Source organism: Ctenocephalides felis, unplaced genomic scaffold, assembly GCF_003426905.1.
Source record: "Ctenocephalides felis isolate EL2017-DRISC unplaced genomic scaffold, ASM342690v1 CF-g0.4_SCAFFOLD_01492, whole genome shotgun sequence".
NCBI lineage: Eukaryota > Metazoa > Arthropoda > Insecta > Siphonaptera > Pulicidae > Ctenocephalides > Ctenocephalides felis.
Window position 1 is genome coordinate 12,318,808 of NW_020537646.1, and position 26,093 is coordinate 12,344,900.

The 26,093-nt window shown below is 27.3% G+C and overlaps 1 protein-coding gene across 2 annotated transcripts in view; it reads left to right on the plus strand.

The window, feature by feature from the left end:
- The window catches only part of LOC113370488 (E3 ubiquitin-protein ligase Siah2-like), a 59,599-nt gene that overhangs the window by 13,155 nt on the left and 20,351 nt on the right, over positions 1–26,093 (plus strand). The window contains exons 1-2 of one of the 2 annotated variants that reach the window (XM_026611157.1): positions 3,177–3,196; positions 25,413–25,665. In XM_026611157.1, the coding sequence (XP_026466942.1) occupies positions 25,415–25,665 (251 nt within the window). In that variant the 5' untranslated portion in view covers positions 3,177–3,196; positions 25,413–25,414. Of the gene's footprint in view, positions 1–3,176; positions 3,197–25,412; positions 25,666–26,093 lie in introns of those variants that run through there. The other variant, XM_026611158.1, reaches the window with a different exon arrangement.

Consider the following 26,093-nt stretch of genomic DNA (forward strand, 5'->3'; position numbering starts at 1 on the left):
ATTGGAATATATTTTCGCAGATCACCATCGTTACTTACACGTGCTGAGCACAATGTTAGTTTATTTAGCGCAATATTGTTGGCTTCATGTCAAAATAGGTTTCTTGAGAGTTTTTAATTAATTTCACAAACTAAAATTATATTCAGAAAAACCTACACGTTGTAGAGATTTCTACTTTTAGAGAAAATCGCCTTAAGAGAAAATTGAGAAACTATAAATAATATTGATTTTGTGTTTTATTCGATTGGTTTCCTCCCATTTAATACTTTTTTGATTATTATCTTGAACTTTTTGATACCCACGTTTTTCAAATACTTGACGACGATAATCATTGAGTTCGTCAATTTTACAATAACCTGTGCGATAATTTATGACTAGCCTCTTAAATAATCTGTCACCCACATCACTCCCCACTAGATTATTTGAATGAAAACTTTCATTCTTCATGCAAAATCAACATGAGTCAGGATTGTATATTGTTAAGTCTCTAGTCTTGTAATGTGCATAAAAATTGAATAAATAACGCTAAGTAAACTAAATGTTCTATTTAAAAATTGTTTATTATTACCATGAAGAAACAATGTTCTCAAAATAGAAACATTACAAAAATATTACAACATATATAATAGTTAATGCGAATAAAAAAGAATAGAAAACATATTGCTCTAACAAATTCATTCTTCGCTAGTACAAAATCAAAACAAATTTTGTTTATAAAAATTTTGTACATCGAATGCCAACCACACCAAACATTGCCATGTGTTCAGTGTGAAAATAACTTTGGTAGGAAAATTATGTCACTGTCAACAAGTTGAGTATTGGAAATCAGAAAAGCGGGGGACCGTGCCAGTTCCAAAGCGCGCGCATTACCTCATAATAAACATAAAGCTGATAAGATAAATGACAAGTGAAAACTTGGTGTAAGGTGATATTTATTAGCATTTTTACTATCAGTAGTTGCTTTTCAGAAAAATTGTATTCACACGCGATTGAAGTAAAAACTCATTTGCTACTGTACAAAATGGCACTTAAGTAAAATAAATACATCATATAACATTTTGAATAATGTTTATCAGTATTATGGTAACACTCGTGATGCACACAGTTATTAGTGTTGACCATTATACACATTTATATAATGATAAATTATAAATTATATATTTATAATAGCATCAAAAATATGTATAATATTTAAAAACGATAATGTAATTAAAGTCATACTTCAAATATGACATGATCGGTTTGTCATTGTAATTAGCATTTAGAAATGAACCTACATCAGAGAAATGAAGTAATTGCTGATTAATAAATTCTATAATATTCGTTCACATAGTGGATTATATTAAACAACGCCTAAACAAATATCGTTTTCGCGACTTCACTTATCGTGTAATTGTGTCTGAAGAACTTCATGTAATTAAAATTAACATACATTCATTGATTGCTTGTATTTTTTTTTACTTTTTCGCTGGCGATATAATCTCATTCTTTGAACAGCTGTAATATCTGTTTTGTCTACACAATATTTTCCATTTTAATAACTTCAAAGATTTATAGAAACTACGAATAATATAGAAATAATTTCTAATCAATTAACTTACGTTTATTACACGGCCCAAATGTTGAATTTGTTTTATTATTGTCAAGGAACAGGGTAAAATATTCTTCTGATTCAGGCATTTTTCATTAATCAAGATTTGTACTACGATGTAACTTTAAAATGTTTATTTATCTATGCCGATTTCCTTGTTATATCGGTACACATACAACGACAGAATTCTATTCACATACACGACGACTAATCACAATCGCCCGTATAGAAATGTCCCGATCTCATCGAGAGCGAATGAAAAGTTCTGGCGTAACGGATTTCCGTTGCATTTGTACAGACTTACTACCTAGTCGCGCCTAAAGAAGTTTTCTTCAAAAAATTAGGCATCAGTTAGGCGCAGAATGAACTTAATGTTAGTGAACATCTATCTATTTTAATTTATCTTTCGACTTTTAAGCTTAATACTACTTTTAATTCAATTGATGGTTTGGTATTCAACTGTTCAATTTATTACCTTTACAAATACGTCAACCAAGCAATCAAATTCCACAACGTTTTGATTAATTTACTAAAATCCAACAGTTTTTATGACATTTCTGAATATATTAATTTTGAATTCAAGAAATACAGTGGTACCATCCCCTTCATATTATAAATATCTATTGTTACTAATTATATGTGATATCTTACAAATACAGCAATTTTTGGCTATAACTGAGTATTACTTAGCTGTGAAATATTTTTCTTCGTCTCTGATACTGCTCTTTTTTTTTCAGAAAAGCTTCTAAACTTTTTAATAATTTCTGCGAATTAATGGATATACAGGACCTCAACTTTTGAAAATGCTCTAAACGAAGACGTAATCAAGTTTCATAAAATCAAGACACAAAATTAAATTAGTTTAGCAATCCTTTATTTGTATTTTATATTTGGTTGTTTTGTTATTTAATTGTAAAACTGTGAATTGTATATCTAATAAATCTAAATCTAAATCATGCTCAAACACTTGAGTCGTCTGTGGGCACTGTGAAAATACACCTGGATGCGCATTCAGTCAGTTGCACATGTATGCAGAACGTCTGTGTTCGGCTCAAGGAAATTGATAAAATATTGGTAAAATTTGTTAACCACAATAAAAATTATTTATTTTACAAAATGCAGATGTCTCTTTCAGCATCAAGTTTTAACCCATTCAGGAAACTAGATAAAATTTGGAAGCAGATTCGTAAGAAAATTTAAATTATCAATCTAATTTTTACAACTTATTGGCAAGGTCATTGCGGCTAGAAACGAATAGTTTCACCACAAGCTCTTCGACTATTCTAATATTTATGAATATAATGAATGTCCGCGGCAAGCCGTTGTCTGATATCATGTGGACTCACTCGTCAGTACTAAATACTCTCGCGGTACTTACATCATTGTGTCAGTACTGATTCGCAAGTCGGACGCGACGGTGTGACATATGAGAATCGTTGTGACAATTGTGCCGGCTGTTTCATAATTTTAAATTATACGGAAAAAATATTAAAACATTGTACAGGAAACTAGTGTAATCGCACCTGTCTTGGCAGAAATATAGAGAGAGGTGTTTTGCTGCTGCCAAAAATTTTATAGAGAAACCGCTAACAGACACCGGTTGAGGTAAGTAAGGATAAACATAGTTTTATTTGATCAAGAGGGCGTCCATTGATCACGTGATCGTTTTTTAAGGATTTTTGGACTCGACTTCTCCCTTGGTGATACGTGGTGATATTCTCGTGCTGTATTTTTAGTTACGAGAAAAAATTGTAAAATTTTTGTTTCAAAAATCCTTGAATTTTTTTTCAAATTCAGGTAAAAAATAAATATGTGTGATATCTTACTATACCCCTCCCTCCCCCAAGAGATATTTCGTAATTTTTCCAAACTCCCCCTCCCCGTCCCTCACGTGATTAATAGAAGCCCCCCAACGGCGAAATCTTAAATTTTACAAACGTTTCGAGACTTGGTATGTCTCATCATCAGTGTAAACTATTTTATACTTAAACACTAAAATTTGGACTAGAACGTCCTTGTTATCCTATGTAAGATCTATGACTTAATGGTGATCTTGCATCGGATAACATGGACGTTTGTATCCATATTATAGTGATCAAGTATAAAATAACTATATTATTTTTTATTAATTTAATTTTTTTAGTTTTGTATTTTTTTTTCATTACAAATCAATGTTTTATTTTTCTTGTGTTGTCTCTGATATAGTTTACTAAATGATGGCACACATTCAGTCTCGAAACGTGCAAAATAATTAATTCAAGTACTTGTTTTTTTATTTTGACAATTTGGGTCATAAAAACCTCAAGAAATTATATTACAATAACGAACGATGTATATGAATAAATACTTTATATATAAATTGAAAAAAAAAATCTAAAAGAATGAATGATGACTCATATCAATTATATTTGGTTTCGACAAGATAAAACAATTGTTAATACCATTTCTTTTTTAGAATTATAAATAAGGCTATTAACAAAAAATATTAAATAATCCACGTGGCTATAATATTAATTATTGAATAATTTATAATAATGCAAGTAATCTATGCAAGTTATAATAGTATACAAATTTGTGTATATTTTTTTCCGATTTGTAATATGCAAAAAAATTCTAAATATTTTGTACAAATATAAAAGTTTAGATCAAAATTTAAATGCACTATCACCTCTCGTAATTAGATTTCATATATAAATATAAAAAAATCTAAAAAAAATGATATCTAACTAAAGAAATGATTAGTAAATTAATAGATGGAGGTTCATTATGTAGGCAAACATTTAGATGTATTTTTTTATAATTGTTATTTTTTGGTGGTTTATTGTCAATCAAAATTTCAAATAAAGAAGAAATTTTTACTTATGTTTCGTACTTCCTGGTATAATTCACTGAATGAAGACACAGATCGAAAGTTGAAACGTATAAATAAAGAATTGTTTATATAATTTTTTTGTAATTTGAGGATTTGTATGGTATCTATATCAAATACGTATGAAGATAAATAAAAAGCCGGCATATATATATATATATATATTATATATACATGTATATATATATATATATATATACATATACATATATATGTAACAATTATTACTGTCACCTTAAAGCTGAACATTTGAGAAATCGAAATGAAATATATGAATAGAGTCATAAAATATTTTTTGTTCAAGAGCGAGGTTAGCTAATTTAATTTGATGAACCAATTTAAAGAAAAACTTTCATCGATAATATTCTATAATATGATGTATTTATTTATTAGGATTAGACTTGATACAAAGAGAGTATCATAAATATAAAACTTAAACGACGACGAAAAATGTTATGAAAATGACAAAAATTTAAAAATTATAAAATTAATATCTTGAGATTTAAACATATTTATTTAGGAGTTGATATGTTAAATTAAGGCGCCGAATTTTACAAAACTATTAAAATGATTAAAAACCACATTAATTGTTAGGAAATAATACAGATCGCATATGATAAAATAAGTCACTCAATGCTATGAATAATTATTATTAATGAATTTAGTCCATTGAAATAATCAGTATCATAATCAATAATTTAATCAAGTCAAGACGCGATAATACATATTATTTCAATCAATCAAACTCAATAGATTGCTATCAAATAATTTGAAATGTGAGCTATTTTATAAATAAAATTAGATTTCACTTATTGCTAGCTAACACTTATTAATATGAGTCAGTAATATAAACATTATTTATTTAATTGATATGCTGTAACTTTATATATTTTACGTCTTTTGGGCACATTGTGTGCCTCCATAACAATAAATATTATTTGATATTCAAAAATATTACAAAAATATAATATTGAATAATTAAATTGTTATATATCATTCTCAATTAAATACACGATAAACTGTTTCAAACTATTTTAGAGTTCAATTAAAATTGTTTAATAAAAAATTAATAATTGCATTTAACTGCAGTTGCAGAATAAAAAAAATCTCTTGGAAACTAGTTTTATTTTATTTCATGGTCAATATATCTTGATAGTAATTAATGTTGAGAACGATCATTATTTCCTACACAAAATCTATGTTGTCATGTGTCAAATAATGTTATTGTAAAATATTTAGTAGGAAGAATCACAATTATAAATTAGTAATTACCTACATCTTTATAAATTAAAGGCCAATAAAATCTGATTACGCGATTGAGATGCAATATTTCTTGTTACAAAAAAAATATATTTTCATCTAATTTTTATGGGATTTTGATGCATGATTTCAATTAACTTATAGTGTATTTTAAAAATTTAAATTTTCCTCAAGATTGGTCTAATTTTTCGTGATTTGAATACATTTATATTATATCATATGTTTTCCAAAATTAAATTTTAAGTTTTACTATATTTTCTTGAATTTCGTGCAAATTTTATGACATTTCGGTTTAATAAAGTTTTTTTTTTTTTGCATTCGCGTTTTAGAACATTATGTACCTATAAAAATAAAATGAAGTTGATATGAAAAAAATCAATATGATAGAAAATATGGAATAAAATAGGTTTTAAGAAGAATGTAAAATAGGTTAGAAAAATATGAAAAAATATTTAAATATTGAATAAAATAGAAATAAAATAATATACGTGGCTAAATGCTGAAAGTAGAGACCAATAAAAGATAAAAATGCCTAGGCTTATATTATTGAGAGAAAATACTTTAAAATTATTATGGAATACTTTGGTACTTCAAAGTACTTGCATTTTGCCAACAGATATGGATTAAATAATATGCAATATCGCATATATAAATTGATATAAAAACTCTTCTACCGATAACACTATAAAACAAATGTTATCAATAAATTTTTATTATTTTACAGAGAGCGTATTTATTTCAGAGTTCAGTTTTATAACATCTGTTTGTCAGTTAATTTACAGAAATCAATAATCTTAAAATTTAAATGATACCAAATTCAATTTCATGATAGCATGTGTAAGTATTTATAGATAAGTACTTCGTGACGTCATTTTCAAGTAATACCTTACAATCGAATAAGCCGATAAATTGATATACGAATATATATATATATATATATATATATATAATATATAATTAAAATCTGCAAAAATGCGATTTTGTTGCATCTAGTTATCAAAATGAAAAATATCGCACGTATCTCTAGTGATTGATATTGAGTTGATGCTAGATGCATCATCGAGTGAAATATCCCATTCAGCATCCCAATATATAGAATAAGCTCATAAGAATATCATTATTTCTTGTTTTTCAGAAAATATTCTGTGAAAACTTAACAACATACATCTCAGCATATACCACATATCATACAACAACCTATTAAAATAAGTCCAGAAAATTTGACATTACTTTTAATTTGAGAATATAGATCAAAGAAGCATGTTTCCAAGAAAAGAGCCCTCGAGAAAACAGCACTTAATGCTGGGTAAAATTAATATAAATAAATAAATAAAATTCGAGTAGAATAATTGATAAAAAAAATTTAAAGTGCGACCTGGCAATATAAATAATGTATGTGAATAATTAACATGTAGTGGAGCCCCTCATTAGATTAATTTATTATATAAAATAAAAATTTGCAGAAGGCTTGATACTATTGAAGCAAGGTCAATACGCTATTATAAAATTTAAACAGAATGTTATTTTAATATATAAATCTATTAATACATTCACAATACGACCGTCAATATACTAATAGGTATAACTTGATGGTAATAGGTAATTTTCTATTTTATCAGAATTTTATTATCTCTATTTATGACTCCGATGAAACATTCAAATATTATTTATTTTCAATTTTTGTTGAACAAAACTTTTTTATATCTTCTGAATAAAATTCAATTTTTCTCTAAACTTGCGATACTCATATCATTTTTTTGCAAATTTACCTCAATATGAACAATGAAACTAGTACACAATTGCAAAAAAATAAATATTTAAGACTCAATATTATAGAAAAATAAAAATCTATAGATCTTTATCTAATCGTGGAAATGTTAAATATTTTAACTTATCTTTGAAAAGTGTTACTCATTTAAGAGATTATGTTATCTGAAGATATTAGCAAATTTGAATATCTAAGAAACGATAAAATTTTTGATGATAACATATGTACAATAAATTTTGATATTCCATTTCCTTACAAACCAAATAGCAAAAATTGTCTAAGAATAAAGAAATTGTATTTATATTAAGTAATATATGTGATCAGCCTAGGTGCAGCAGTAAATAACAGAAAAACTGTTTGTTAGAAATAAGGTGTATTGTCGTAGAAGTACAAAAACAAGCTTATTAAGTCTTGAAATCTTAATAGCACAGAAATAAAATTATTAGATCAAATTTATAACCAAAAAAAAATTATAAAATCTAATGACTTATTTTAAGCCTAAGAATTAAGAAAAATCGACTTTATTTTCTGTTTTTAACAATAAATTGACAATGGAAAGCCAGATATTTTCTAAACAAATGTTTCAATCGTGCACGTGGATATAGTTTTAATAAATGAATAATTTTGCAAATCTATGCAAGTTCTAATAGTGTAAGTAATCTATGCAAATTTGTATATATTTTCCATGTGTTTCTAAGATATTTTACAAATTATAAAAATTTAGATAAAGATTTATGTGTGTTATCGCACTATAGCAATTAGATTTCTCACTTAATGGAATATAGTGAACATAATTTTAGTCAAAAGGTTATCATGGGTAATTAAGAGATAAATAAATAATCTGACTTGGTATTTCTTCCGGTATAATAAATCTTTTAGAATACCTCTAGCACTATCTCAAAACACCAAGTAAATTTTCATTTAATATTTGGTTATTTGGTTATCAAATTTACTGTTCATAATTAGTGGAAGTTGATAAAACCATAATAATCTGTATTTATAAATTCCAACATATTAAAATATAACAAAATATTAGAAAATAATTAAACTTCAGTAGTGCATAGATTATTGATAATTAACTTTTGATTATGCATTATGCATTCGTTAAATTATTATTTTATCAATGCTTTTTAAATGCAAATTACTATAAGAAAAAAATATTGTTTGATGCATAATTAATTGAATTATGAATACATAATACTGTTTTTTTCATAATTCTAATTTCCATATGAAACAAGTTCTATAATATCTATACACAACATCTGGTATTAATAACGGATGTAAATAAACAATAAATATTTTACTTTCACAAGATTGAGTCGATCTAGTGTGATAATAATTAATTTAATGCTGGAAAAATAGAGAAAGCCGAATATTTCCATATTTTTCCCATCTTTTGATTTTATTTAATTATAATTTATGAAGAAAATAATGTGTGAATGAAATATTTAATATACTGCTTATATTTTAATAAACTACAATAATACTTTAGCACATAAATTTTTAATATTAATTCAAATAAATATTCAATTTCTTCACAAATTATATTTATATTATTAATCGAGTAAAAATATAAAAAGACTTACTTTTATAAAACAGCCAAGACTACTAATTCCTCGAATGTAAGAATTCTGAAAATAAAGAAAAATACATTTAGTAAAATGTTTAAAAACAGCGAAGATGATATAGAAAATTATTTCAATTAGTTTAACCGGTTGAATTTATATTTTTTGGATATTAAAAATTTCAGACATATATTCAATATGCTATCACACTTTCAGACATATTTTTTTGTATATTTGATGAATTGTGCATACATAGTTTGTAATTACTTTTTCATTGCCAAAATAATTTTCTGCATGAGAATAACATTTTTACAATTTAAAAAAATTAATTTATTTTTTTATAAATAAATATTTTAAATGAATGACCTTTACATTTGAGCGTTGTCAGTCTTTTCTCCAAATTTGACATAATCCAAAAATTTAGGAGCAAATTCTCCGATAAAATAGAAATGTTATGGTAACACCATATTAAGGGTCAATCTTCGTATGAATTGGTAATGACAAACTGCCAAAAAGTTATGAATTTCCTACCAAATAGCAGTATTACATATAAAACCTAAGAGGGCTTCCAATATAATCAGGTGTGGTTGACAAAAAGTCACGAATTATCACGTGGGGGGTGGAGTAGTCATCAGAACATTTTCAAAAAAAAAAATCAAAAATTTAACCATTTTTTCTCGTAACTAAAAATACACGTGATGTTTGATGGGAGAGGGGGGAGGGTAATTTTGAATTTTGCAACAAAACAAGTGGGAGCGGGAATCCCAAATTCCTTAAAAAATCGATCACGTGATTAATATCAGCACGCTCCTAACATCAGAAATTGATATTTGTCAATTGTGTCTTCTGGAGGTTAGTTTTCGTGTGTGAAACGCTTGATCGAACAGCAAATATATAGCTTTTTGACCCTTCGTTACTACCATCTCATACGAAGATAGACCCGTTAACATAATACCAAGACAATAAAATATGTAGGTACATTTTTTATTCCTACCTCCAAATTTACTGCGGGCAGCATTTCTTCGCAATTTGCACTGCAATATCACTATCACTTTGATTTACGCGAAATTACTACAAAATAATTAAATAACACTTTAATATTAACTTAATTAACGCGATTCGAACACACACATTTTTATTTACAAAGTTCATTTTTAATTTAACACTGCTGAAAAAATACATGTCTCAAAAATTAGTACATGGGATGGTATGATCAGCATTTGGTTCATCCTAACTAAAAAACGACGATATAAAATCATACGGCTGTTTATTTCGCAGATCCAAAAGTATTCAAGTTCACAAAATATATAAAAAGGTATAAGCAAATAAATAAAAATGATATTCAAAAAGATTGCTATTTGAGAAGACATTTAAAAATGACATCAACTACTTTAGAAGTCTAATGCAAGTATGAGAATTACTAATTGATTTTATTAGAGATTAGAGAAGATCTTAGAGATTTTGTGAATCCAAATCGAGTATGACCATACCATCAAAGGCAAGATTAGAATTTTGAAGCACTCACCCCCTGCACCTTTTCATCACAAATTATCTGAAATCAAAAAAAAATTGTTAAAATTTATATTTTAAACAATAATATACTGAAGCATGTGTTAGCTAAAATGTACCTCATAATTTGCTGATGAGGGCTAATCAGGATCTCTGGAACCAGCTACTGCCATCATGGACACTGCACTATTCACTTCACATTATCTCTACACAAAACACTAATAATACTGATAACTAACCCTAATTATAACTATGAAATAAAAATGCACTAAAAATCGGAACTAAGATTTACAAACGCACTAAAACACTAACGAACGCGAATAACAGTTTTTAGAACGGCGCGCGTTGGAGAAACATCTGCAAATAAAATGTCATATATTAAAATAAATAAATTAACAAAATGTAATTTTCTAAAATACTAATTATCACTATATTTCATACTGATGAATCCAGATATAACGACAGTAAAAAGACTAGTCAAATTTGGTCGTTTAACCGGACCTAATAACAAATGGTCAGATAATTCAATCATTCTAAATAATACTTTTTTTATAATATGGGCTAAAAATTGTCATCGTTGGAACATACATACATTTATATAAATAAGGTCGTTATATATGGATGAATAAATAATAAGGAAGTAATTGTAAAAATGAATTAATATTTAATATGTACCTAAAGTCTCAATCCTTACGAAAGTTCTTCTGGTTTAGTAGAATTCGCTCTATTCCAAAGGTATTTGAAACAACCTGAAAAATATAAAAAAACAGGAATTAGTAAATAAATAATAATACTGTTTGATTCTCAATTTTTTCAAATATATGTAGTACTCAGTTGTCGTTAACATATATTAGTAGTATTAGTATTACATATATTATTAGTATTAGTAGTACATATATAGTAGTAGTTTTGGAAATTGTAAAATAATTAGTAAATATTTCATAATCGAACTGAAACTCATTATATAAATATTCTCTCTCAAGTTCAAAGATATTAAATGCTGTCAATGAGCATCTATAAAAAAATATTGTATATTGGTATATATTTTACATATTTTTAATTGTCTTATTAAAAAAAGATATGTTTCTAAACGTTTTAGTAAGTTTTCCATACGTTTCGGGTTCTTTGATTTTGATTCGACAAAAAAATAAATCCAAATTACTCAAATAAAAAAAGAACTAAAAAGTGTATAATGTAATAAGTAAATTGATTCGAATAAAGATATAGTGAAAATACTAAATATGTTGAAATTAATTAAACCTATTTGTAAAATATTGAATATAATAGAAAGTTTGTATATATAAAATAGTATGGAAAAAAAATTCAACGTAGAACTTTTATAGACTAGAATATAGAAATACGAGTATTTCTCGTACTTTTATAGACTAGAATATAGAAATACGAGTATTTCTCTCGTACATGCTAAAAAAGGAAGTATGTAAAAATGTAGGAAGGTTGTAAAAAAAATTGCAAGTGGGCTGTAACTGAAGGCACTTTGGATCAAAACCAGTCAAATCAAATAAAAAAAAATAGAACTACAAATATAATTCATATTTTTATTTATTTTTTATTAATCAAGATACAACATGAGAGAACCAATAAGATTTGATTTAGATTCGGATCAAATTCACATTTGCATGAGAGAATTACCAAGATTTTATTTAGATTCGGATCAAATTTTGATTATATAGGTTTCAATCTCGTGAAAATAGAAGAGATTTGACACAGAAATAGATAACAGTCATAGTTACAATATTACGAAAGGAAGATGTTCAAAGAAGAGAAGAAATTGACAGACAGAAACAAAAATGAGTTAAAAGTTTTGTCAAATATATGAAAAAACCCTTGTTAAGCACTGTCTACCTTGTTAAGCACTGAGGCATCAATCCATATTGCAATATAAATTTCCAAATTGTGCAAAGATTAATCGTCCTATTAAAACGTCAAACATCCATCGAAAAAGGGTCATCGATCAGCATTACATCGTCTATATGCTCAGCGCCAAAGCACGTGCCAAATTTACAAAAATAATAAATTTACAAAAAACTATTATGCGTATAAGAACAAGCATAATTTAATTACAATAATCCATATAAAGCAAATGGTATTTGTTACTAAATTAAGCCGATGTTTAAAGATTATTATCACGAGGCTTAAATTCCTCCAAGTGCAAGAGATGTTTACACTTCGGTAGCAGCACAGGAAAGACGTGCTCGCTGCTGCAGTCGATTGAGGAATGAAAACAAAGATATGCAATTTTTTTAATAGTAGATGTGACGTCATTATTTAACACCGGGTGTGCAAATCGTGTTTTGACAGTTCGTCAACTTAAGTGCCGAAAATTTGTGGCTTATCCCTAAATTTATCGAATATTAGACTATGCTGCGGTTTTATATTAAATGATTTGTACGATAACCGTTTAATTTGAATTTGAATATATGATGTATGAGTTTTATATAGACATGAACTTTTCTTGTTATGTAAAGGTTGTTTTAGAAATATTACTCGTGATGAGTTAAAAATTTATTCATGATAATATTTAGACTATAAACAATATTTAGTGTATATATAATATGAACATTTATAGTTTTAGGGTTACAAGATTGGACCGTAAAAAATTGAACTTATATAAAACTGAAACTCATTAAATCTCATTTTATGTTATAAAATTTATAATTTGACAAATTGTTTGAATAACTAGTTGTAAGTGGCATTTTGTTCTAAGAGGGTACACTAGTATAGAGGCATAAATTTTGTCTTTAATTCATGGAAGGCTACTAAATTTTTTACTATTATTTTTTTATAATATATTGATCAATATTATAAAAGTACAGAAAGAAATACAAATGGTTATTTCCGAATCCGAATTATTCCGAAATGAAAACTAGTGGTGTATGGCATCGTGCCTTAAGAAAAATTGCTGGATTTCCCGTACCAAAAATTAAATTTTTTAAAAAAGATTCAATTTTCTTTTAGAACTCTGAAAATAATCGAATTTTGAGATTTTTAAACTTTTAAATTGATCTTTTAGAAAAATTTGATTTTGTTATACTTTGAAATATTTTGGAATTTTTTTTCAAAGCAATCACGATACGTTAGCTGCGTAGAAACGAATTATCTAATAATTTGATGCCCATATGTCTAATGATCTTTTTTGACCGCCAAATGGCATTATTTTTTACTTTTTTTATTGAATTTCCGGACCGGTGAACCTGCCTTTACAAAAATTTCACCAGTTGTTCATTTCGTCAATACAAGTAAAATATTTTTTGAATTATTCGAATCGGTTGATTCGTGTTCGCAAAATCGTGTTTGCGATTACTACAACTTACCCTACGGGAAAATAAAAAAGTTTTTAGTACTCTTATATTTTTATCTTACTTGTTATCTTACTCTCATATTTTGCAAGCAATTTAAATAAATAAATTATCAGCATGTTTAGATAAAAGTAGACAGATTTTAAAATGCTAGATAATTTTTTTTCATTATCTTGTGTCTTGTGTGTCATCTCTACAGATATACCTAATTAATTAAAAGATAAAACAATCATTCAATAAAGACAATAAGTGACTTTTTATAGACAACGTATTATCTACTTATCTTTTTGTAAAATTTTAGTTTTATCTTACAATGAATGACATGTGTCATCTTGCGCAAGACCTTTAGAAAAATTTAGGAGATAATACAACTGATATAAATAATTTGCATTATATTCATTTCATACCATATTGCGATTAAAAAGATTTTAATCAAGTTTTAGATTTGATCGCAGTTTATTGTTATTAATACCTTAAATGTTTTTGTTATAAAATACTTGATGAATAAAACCATTACATCAAACATGATTAAAAAATATTTACATTCGTTAAATACCACATCAAATCAATAATATCAACAAGTGATAATAGTATGCTATAGCCATAATAAGTTGCAAGTATAAAATAGCAATAAATTTGTGGAATCCAATTAGCATCCAACTACACAATTCTTTACTACTGCCTGTAAACATAATTTTATTATATTATTGTTTTATAAATAAAAAACTGCGATTTAAAAATGTTAGAGAATTATTCCCATGTGAAACATCGATAAAATATTTCAAATAATCAATAAACATAATTCGAAAATTAAATAATTGATTTTACTAATCGATTTGCTGATAAGTATGGAGCTAATGGTTTGCATATAGACACGGTATTTAGTTTATTTAGGACAAACGTTAATAATTTCATGATTAATGAATATTTGTATAGATAATATAAATCTAAAAATAGTAATTAATCAATCAGACAATTTACAGTCTGATTCGGAGAATTCAGAAACAATTTGCATCCAATCCAACGATAAACTTTTAAAATATCCGATTAATTATAATTTGATCATTTATATATTATAAAAATGATCTTAGGAAGTAATCATCGTAAGAGCTTTATTCTTTTAACCACAAGTTTTATACTGCTTGAAATCAATTTTTACTTGAAAGATATATATCCGAATATGATTTTGAGCTATTTTATTGCATATTTCAAGTTAAATAATATTTGTAACATGAATTTAAATAAAAATTTGTATTATGTTATAAAATAAATCGATCTAACCTAATGACAAAATAACTACAATAAATAGTAGTTTCAAGCCCATCATCAAATTCAGCATTGTTTTTAAATTATAGGCAAAATAATTGCGTATCACGCACTTCAGAAAAACAACAACCAAATTATGTTTGCATGTTTCAATAAATACATAGCAAATTATTCTTCTAAATAAACCTATTATTAACTTTGTAGAATTATGCGGCCGTTATAAATTATAACTGTAATGGCTAATAGTTACTAATATTATTTGAAAAGCTGACGAAAAATATGTTAAACAATAAATTAATGGGTTTCAAATACACGTGGTATTTAAATAATTCATATTCTATTTTATGGATTTTTTTAAAAAAAAAAGTGGTTTACCAATCTTGGTGGTGCACTAATTATTAGAATATTCTGAATATATTAACTTAATTTTTAATCTCGTACAGAAACTAGCTTTTTTCTAAATATGTAAGTATTTGGATTTTTGATAAGACTAGCTAGACGATAGTATGTCCTTTCCCGATTATCCTAATTTCTAAAAAATCATATATGTATTTACTATTTACGTTAAAATTAATATAGTATTTTCTTAAGATGTTACCAAGTGGATGGTTGATCAAAATAGCTGATATCTCAAGTTAGAATTGCAGTTAACGAGATTCAATAAAGCAATTTCAATTGATATCTGTAAATAAATTGATTGCAGATGCATTTCAATACAACTGAACTATATACATATAGTCGAAGGCAAATTATTCTTGCGTAATGCTCATTGTTGTAAAGTGGATCTAAAATGCAACTGAATCGTATTACATTTGCATATACACTTGGGTTTATGAATTTTCTCACTGGATAATTTACTTTTTTTTTAATATTCAATTAAATGGTGTGACGATATGAGATTTGATAAATAATTCTATACAAGATTTATTATGGATTTACAAAAGTATTTAAAAAAATTTAATACAATGAAACAAACTTCTTTAATCATACATACACAATTAGAAGATTTTTCTTAAAAAATGTACATATTTATATTATTAAATTTAAATACTCTTACTCCTAAGAGAGTATATTTCGAGCAGTAACTTTCTTTCCAGTTAGCACAATATGAATAAATCAATATATGATAAATGAAACATGCGTGAAATATGAAAGTCTAGAATATTCTAATAAAGTTGAATGCTTAATACTTCAATATTATCGACAAACGTATATACACAATTATATTAAAGCTATGTGCGATTAGCTATCATACATCCTACAAAAAAAATACATTCATATGTGAAAGGTGTTATCAGAGGCAGAATCATGTCATAAAACTGTATTTATATACAGTAGTAATAATTGATAAGACTGTATGGATGAAAATTAATATTCAAGGATTTGCTTCCAAAGTAAATGTAGATTTTAAGTAAAAAAAATCGTTTAGTAAATTCTATGATCTAAGATTTAAATTGGTTTTCATTTTTGTGAAAACACCTTCCACAATTGTTCAAATACTTGTACTACAAAAATATGTTTCAATAGATCCGAATTCAAATTCCATAAGTTCAGTAAAAGACTAGAAATGGGTTGTGCTTTTATATGAATAGTTTTTTAGTCATAAATTTGATAAGTCATAGATAAAATATAATATTCAAGTAAGTGGTGTTAAAGTTTATCCTTATTTCTTTTATTATTACAATATGTCTTTATACAAATAAAGATTTTCAGTAATTTTGGGGATATATGGATAATAAGTATCTATTCTAAATAGTCCAGTATTCAAGCCTAAATTACGTAAGAATCTCGAAATTCAAGAGTCTAGCTGTAAGTCTGTAGATACTTGCATATTGACATCCTAAAGTTGTCTCAAAACCTACATATGGAATTGACACCTACCATATTAATATTTTTTTTTAAAAACATATTTTACTATTTTTGAACAGCAATTCCTTATATCCTTGCATTACCAGGAGGGAAACTTAATGGTTATACTTTTTTGTGCTCATGTTAATATTATAAAGTTTTTCAATAGAAATCAAATTCAGATCTAGGTTTTCTAGTAAAAACTGATATCAATACTGCTTGATACCAAACTGTCCAAGACCAGACGAATTTTTTTTTAATTGCAAGGCCAAAGTTTTTGCGACAGAAAGTGAGCCACAGAAAAACTTTGACTATAATGTAATATAAGTATTAATTCATTATTATAGTACCATCGGTGTGTAACAATTGTCCTAAGGTCAGAGCTCAAGGTTGTACTTTATTTGAAGGTTAAAACAGTTTTAATTTTTCATAGGTCTTCATTTAGACACGCAGAGAAAAACTCCTTGATATTCCTTGATTCAAATGAAAAAAATCCTAATAGAAATTAAATTATTTTCAAAAAAATTATTGCAAATATTAAAAAATTAGATGTTAATGATATGCCACATGAAATATGTATATTACATTTAATATTAGAAATAGGTTAACATCGATTCATTATCAATCAATATACATTTTTATTGAATTGATTAGATATATGATAAATAAAAATAAAAATATATCTTATCTATCATTAGATTGACACATAAAACTTCGCATAAATGAATATTGGATAGTGTTTGTTCAACAATTTAGACTATTAGTAGAAAACGTTCAAAGTGTTTAGAGAATAAAAATATAAAATGAATACAATATTTACGTTCGAGAAAACGCAGAGCAATAAATCGATTCGGAATATAAATGTATATCTATTTTTATTTAACTATTCTTAGAAGCAAATTAGGTCTGTGAGCACTAAGATTTCTTATTGTTGGTGGGATGATTCTGTTAGTATTGGGTTAAATGTATAATGTGAAAAAAAATAAACTTATGAGAATATCAAATTATAATGAAACTAATGATTGAAAAAAGCAACAAATATAAGATCCAACCAAAACAATAAAGTGGGATTTACAAAAATGCTTTCAGCAGACTCAATACTCCTGACTATGAATCAAATGGACAAGAATATCAACTGCATGTGATATGAAAGTAAATGAGACTGAAAAAAAGATATGATAGTAAATGAGATTGATTACTATTATAAAAAGCCAAATATTATCAAACATGAGACTGCAGAATATTGCAAAATCATTCTTCCTAAATCGATTATACGTATGATCTCACAAACGCAGTTCCAGTAATCATTTTAATCGTTCCATTGGTATCATCTACGTCCATAATTCTAAAAAGCACTAATTTTTCTTAATTAATAACGTCAGAGATTTTCGTTCTAATTAATTTCCAAATATAGACAAATGATTCCGTGCGTAGGTGAGCAATTCCATGATCTTGAATATTGCACTTGACCTTCTCGTATTCCGTTAACCCAGGGGTCGACAACCTGATTGCTGTTAAGGGCGCAAAACTAAATCTAAAAATTACCGAGGGCGCATCGGTATGAAAAAAAAAAGATTTTTCATACCTTTATTCTCTTAGTTGCTAAGACTTAATATAATATAATATATACATTACGAAATTCAGTACATCGATAAAAGAAGAGCATGATTTAATAATACCTAATTATATCACATAATTTTGTGAAACTTGTGTGTCCGTATTTTCAGCTATTTTTTATAATTGGGAATATAATTAAAAGTTCCCTGTCCGCAAACAGTTATCTAAATGTGTGTCATTTAACTCTGCTCGGTATTTTAATTTCAAATATTTCATATTTGAAAACAAAGACTCGCATTGTATGTTGTTGCACAATATGAGTAAATTTTTAGCGCACATTTCCTTAAAATAGGATACGTATTTTCATTGACTTCCAAAACATTTTATCATTACTTCATGTGCTTTTAAAATAATATCATTTTGTAAGTTTATTATTTCTAACTCCACGTCTTCGATATTACTAATTTCGAAATACCTGAAACACTTTTCAGAAGATCATCTTCGGCAACTTTGAATGGGTTTATAAAAATGCTAGAACGGGTTCTAGTGCTGCGAAATCTTGAACAAAACTCTTCTGCCAATTTGACTATAACTTCTAAATATGATGTAGTAGTAAAATTTTCTATATATATTTTTAGACTTACAACAATATGCCTCATATTTGGAAAATATGAAATTCATTTATGCTAAGGTTATCATACATTTACATTAACCGAGGGCGCATCTAAAGTTGATCGGGGGCGCCATGGCGCCCGCGGGCGCCGCGTTGCCGACCTCTGCGTTAACCCATATATTTTGTAGTTACTGAATGTATGGTGTTAAGTCATCTTGGATAATTATGGTAAGAGAGCTAATGACATTAAAATATTAATTGTAAAAGGTTCAAGGAAATATTATTGTCGAAGCAAAATATGTTTGGTTCCTGGATTAGAGACACATAAAAATTTATATCAGAAAACTAAAGAAGTAGGATAACCAACTTATTATAACATATTTTATGTATGTCTATATGAGTTTCATCATTTGTATGAGTTTATGTGTGTGTATAAAAATGAAGAAAATGAAAATTGAAATATGAAGACACTACTCCTACACTTGTTTGCACTGCTTCTTAAATCATAAAAAAGTTGCAAACGTTTCGAGACTATGGTTTGTCCCATCATCTTCAGAAATTCTTGAAGTATTTTCTTGTAATGATGGTATAACATAAGAGTGACAATATATGCTAAGGATGATGGGTTAAACCATAGTCTCGAAACGTTTGTAATTTTAGTATCATTTATTAAATAGTGCGAAAAAGTACAGTGTCCATATTTCCCAAACTTCTATCAACTATATTTTGAGCTGCAAGCAATGCATTTACAGTATATATGTTAATTTGTATTTGCGGATCGATTTGTGCAGGTCAAAAAAAAGTCTCTTAGGCATATATAAATTTGATACTAGGGATCAAAATATGATTTTTGCCAATCAAACCATATCTCTAGAATGATTTCTGATGCCCCGAACGTTTCGGGTCAAATTTTGAAAAATCCCGTTTGCTCCCATTTAGAGTGCCACAATAGCGTTCAAGACCCCAACTAACTTAGGAAGGCCAATCCACCCATACCCATGGTTCACCTCCTGGGACCTTTACTTAGAAGTCTACCAATCACTTTAGAGATATGTTTCTTCAGCAAAGTATCTTATTTTGATTTCTAGAATCTAAAATCATATGTGCCTAAATCGACGATATTCTATATATGTATATATATATATATATATATATATACACCTGCATGTGTGTATGTGTATATACGAAGGTATATTGAACTGTGTCGTGTTCCACATGCAGTTTTCCTGCAATTGCGACTGAAAATCAATTAACACTACTAATATGGTTAATTAATTTTTGTTTTATGCACTTTTTTTATGTGAGAATTGCGTATGTCAAAACTGTTCTTATTGTTTTTTTGTTTTTATTTCGTTACACATTGCACTAAAGTGAATGTTGTGGTACATGAGCAGTTGCAGTGCTTTATTTATATTAGAAGATTACGTATCATGAAAAACTAAGTCTATTTATTTATATTTAGAAACATTGAGAAATATTATGAAATAAATGAAATATAAATGCACAGCTTTCAATATTCTATAAATATTAAAAAAATTCAATTATAAAAAAAAATAATATTAGGTTTTTATCACGATAATTTTGATATATTTGAATGTTATGTCTCTCTTGTTTTAGTTTTGTAATACTGAAATAATTTTTCTAACAAATTTATGATATAGTTTATTTATAGGCTTAAGAACTTTTTACATGATAATTGTGGTATTTTTGAACGTTTTTTCTTTGTTATTCATATTTTTGTAATACTCATATAAATTTTGTAATACATAAATTTGATTAAAGCCTTAAAAACGTTTTGTCACGACAATTATGATATTTTTGAATGTTATGTTACTAAATCTGTGATTTTTGTGATACAAATGTTAGTTTTTCTTATAATTTTCAAGTGCGTCTAAATGTTAAAAATACTCGTGAAAATATAGATACACGTGAAGTTTAAAAATTATTAAAAATAAAACAAAATATAAATGTAAATAAAAATATAATTAAAAAAGTTAAATAAAAATATAAAATATAATATAAAATATAAAAATATAAAACATCAATATGAACACAGGGCTCCACCGCTGCCACCACGTTTTGGTGGCAGCGGTGAGTACTGCAAAAGTAAAGCATCACTAGATATTCTATTCATAATAGATCGAGCCCGTATTCTCACCAAAATCTATTTCAGCAACCAGAAAACCCATCCGATCTACTGGTAGATGTCTATACAATCATTCATCGCCGATTGCACCACGCGCAATACAGCTCAGATTTTTACTATAATACAAGGAACAACTATATAGAAGTAGGGTCTGGTGCTTCTAGGTAAACAGCTCCTCAACATGTTATGTTTCTTATATTGAATAATGTATAGTCGAAAGACAAAATCACGGGATTTATCTCTAAACTACCTCAGAAGCGAATTTGACCCTTTTGCATTTTTTAATGCAAATTAATTTATTGAATTGATCGACCAAGAATTAAAAATTGCATTAAACTATTTTTCAACTCGCATAACTTTGAAAAAATTATCGAATATATCTAGTTTATATAATTAATAATTATTAAGATTCGAATGAGTAAAATGTTTAAACATTCTTTTTATAATTTCAACAAATGTGTTTTTAAATTAGAGTGTGAGAACATTGATAGAACAAAAAAAATTAAAGCCTTTATGCGACGTTTTAATATCGATAATACAAAATAAACAGAGATGCAAATATATGAAGTCTTGAATTTCATGTGTGAAAATAATTTGACTCTAGTAGCGAACATAATATGCATTAGTAAATAATTTGTGTAGTGTTTACTAATAACATTCCATTGTTCATAACAAGTTCATTCACAAACTCGATATAAAACAATTGAAAAATTATAATGCTAATCTAGTAGTTCAAAGAATGTGTCGAAGTGATAATATATAAAAGTTGTTTTTTTTCTAGTATTCAACATTCTAAACTTGCGGTTCAAACTGTAGGTAACTAAATATTTATTATTACAATTAATCGCGGTTATTATTTGTAATTAGTTATTAGTTGTCATTATTTCAACTCGTAATATAAAATCCTAAGGATATATGAGGCATAGGTATACATAGTGATATATGTATATGATATGTCAATATAGATACATGTTTGTATAATTGTATATCACATTTTAATTTACATAACCTTGTAGAAATGCTGAGGTTAACGACCATGATAATGTATCTTACATTCAAACAATGTAAGTTTCAAGCAATGACTACTCTAAAATTATCTATGTCAAACAAATTAAAAAAATTCAGCGATGGTCGTGTATAACAATAATTATTGCCCGTGATAATAATAATATCATTTGAAACAAGTTTTGTGTAGTCGGGACATGAAACTAATAATCAATAAAAAGTGTGGGAAAAAATGTTCCTATCTTATGCAACCTCAAGATATAATAAATAGTTCAATTCAAATATCGGTCAGCTCTATATTAAGCAATATGATATCAAGAAAATTTCTCTTCGTGGGCATTGCAGCAACACATACACGCTAATACTGTTAGATTCATCTTATATATATATATATATATATATATATATATATATATATATTGTCTACATATAAAAAATGAAAAGTGGTTGACCGCTGGGTTTATTTAATTATTAGCTTGCAATGTTCAATGAATCAATGTACAATTTTCAATTTCTCACATGGTTGTACAGGTGTACAGTATTTTTCGAAAAATTTACAGAAAATATTTTTCATTATGACAAGATATATTGCATTTTATAATAAATTTTATTCAAAGCTGGTTAGGGTTTTTATAATTCAAATTGGATATTTGTAAGAACGAAATATTTAGAATCGAAAGATCTATGAAGTTTTATAGTTGATCAAATATTAAAAAATATAGAAATTCCAAATTTCAATATGTATGCTTGTAATAATTCAAATGATAAAAACGTGATAAAAACAAGGTATTAATAATCAGCAATTTTGTGCAATTGAAAGTAAAGCATATAACTACATTTAAATTTTAAATGAAGTCTGATGCAAATTTTTAATTAAATGCCCAGACAGACAAACACAAAAATTAAGGACAAAAACACGACTTTTAGCACCTGCTGACCTTACAAATCTCATTACATCATCAATTAGAATTTTGACAAAAATCAAAATAATTTATCATTAACTATTCTTTGACCGCAATCTAACATCTAATCGGACATTCGTCAACATAACAAATCATGCATAAAATCGTTGTTTTCATTTATATATAAAGACGATGCAAATTGATGCATAAATAACAAATGTTCATTATAATGTGATTAGAATCAATCTTTGTGCATGTGACACTGTTTTTGCTTGAAGATTTAAAAAATATATTGTTAAGTGGGTCAACAAATAATAAGAAACAGTGACATAACGTAAGATCAATTTTTTATAATAATATTATTTTTATCTATAAGTGAAAAAACTGTACATGGGATATTGAACGGGATTTTGATTAATTTGATCTATTTTTGGTGATCATTTTATAATTTATTAATAAAAAATTGAACCTTGATCACTCAAACATCCTGTGAAATATCGTTATAAACCGAACTAACAATTGGAACACATATGTGGACCTCCAGACAGAGACTTGAGTATTTATACTATACATACATATTTATCATAGATAATTCAATGTCTTTAATAAATAATATAAATAAATTATAAAATTTATATAAATATTATATGTTACTAACCTGTACACGTAAAGGCCCCACTCATAAACTCTGATACTGCATTGTAAACTCTGAGATTCATTTTCCCAAACACATTTGATGGGCGATTCATTGTAGACACATTTTCACTTTAATACTAAATTAAAAACCACTGCAATAGAATCCTAATACTTTATATGATTAACAGCACACATACACAAACTTATTTATTAAAACAATAATCAAAAAGTATCTCAAAGTCACTCACAGTCTTCTAATCCATTATTAGTTTATGTTCAAAACAACAACTTTGCAAACTCCACTCGTAAACAGGAGCTTCAATCACATTTAAAGAAAATCAAAAACTTAAAGGATATTTATTTGCACACAATGACTTATTACTAGGTTATGATCAATATGAGATATATTAAATGTAGGCCCAACATGGCCTAATATCAACGACTTCTTTGCAAAAAAATACTCACTATCGAGGCGACCAAAACATAGAATGAATTGAATGCAATATTATTACCTAAAAATAATAAATAAACCTTTCAGGTGATTTCTGTTGTGTGACCACATGTGATAAAATAGTCCTAAAATATAGTTTTTAACACAATCTTTTGCCTTTTCTTTTTAAAAACTTAATGAACTTAATTTTTTCGAAGGGTACAACGATTTCATGGGGTCAATTCTCGTATAAAATAAAAATATTGTGGTAATTCTATTTTACAGGTCTATCTTTGTATGAATTAGTAGTAAAAAACTGCCAATAGGCTATATATTTGCTTTGCCATCACATAAAACGTGATCTACAAAACGTCAAATAACAATTTTATCAAAGTGCAACATTTCGAAGTCTCATTGATAACACATACGTGAAGTTAGGATGGTCCTTGTTAAAGATTTTGAAAAATTGACAAATGTTAATGTTAATGTTCAATCTTGCTCTGGCAGTGTTGTTCCATAGTTCTCTAGCAAATGAGTTGGGATGATCCTCGAGGCGGCTTTTGTAATTGTACGAATGTGTTCGTATTTTATTGTTTATTGATACAAGTACTTTGAGATATTCAAAATATCTTTTAGTAATTTATTTTGGAATTCTTGATTTTGTTCTCGTACGATTTGGAAGCCCCATATCAGTATACCGTAGGTCCAATTTTTTTTCTTTTTTTGGTTTATTTTACATAACATAGTGTGAAGGAAAGCTAATCAGTGATAGTACCTTCTGAAATTATAGCATTAAATTTAATAATTCGTCACAGCTTCTTTTCTTAAGTGGCTTTGGTAGTGAAGGCTTGAGTATGTCCGAATTGGCTTAATAATAGCTTTGTACAAAAAATTTTGTTGTGCGTTCACCATATAAATACTGATTAGAGTATCCGCAACACGTTTGAGACATCATCACACCAACCCATAGGACTTAAGTTAGGACTTATAAGGACTTAGTTATAAGGACTTAGGACCATAGGACTTAGTTAAGTTCTGATTACCTGTTAAAAGTGTATAAAAATATTATAATTACTGATTTGCAATGATCACATATAATATAAAATAACCTGTTTTTTTTTCCTTTCTAGTAATGGATCACAGGATAATCACACTGAGCGAAGACATGTTCCTAGAACATCGTGCGAAGCAGTTGCTGAAACCTATATCGACGTCGATGGCTCCTCGTTGTTTTCTCTGCACGCGCCACGTGTTGCCGCCTGTGAGGGCATGCAGCAGCGGCCACGCGGTCTGCGCCAACTGCATGCGAATCGGAAACACTTGCCCTAATGCTTCTTGTATGGAAATGTTGATACACAGGCCCGCATTGGACGAATTAGCAAGGTAAAGTGGAATTGTTAGATTAATTATATACATCGTGTCCCAGACCTCAATGTCAAGACATGTAACTGTCATGAAAAAAATTAGGAAAAAAATATCTCAAGTAGTTTGAAAATTGTGAGCTTCTAAAAGTAACTCGGAGCTTGTAAGCAATTTTTGAATATTGTTGTTACTTATTATTTTTGGTCATTTAAACTTTGGTATCCAACCCGTAAATAACATCTAAGACGGTGTTACTGGTCTTGCCCCAAGTTTTCAAGAAATAAAGTCGAAAAAGAGCCGCTTCTCACATCTAAGAAAAGGGCACCAAAGTGTATTGGCAAATTCCATACAAAATTGGCGCATTCATCAGGATTGTAAAATTTTACCATTTTACATGTATTTTTTAGATTTATATTTTTTTATGATGATTGCCCCAAGTTTCCAAGAAA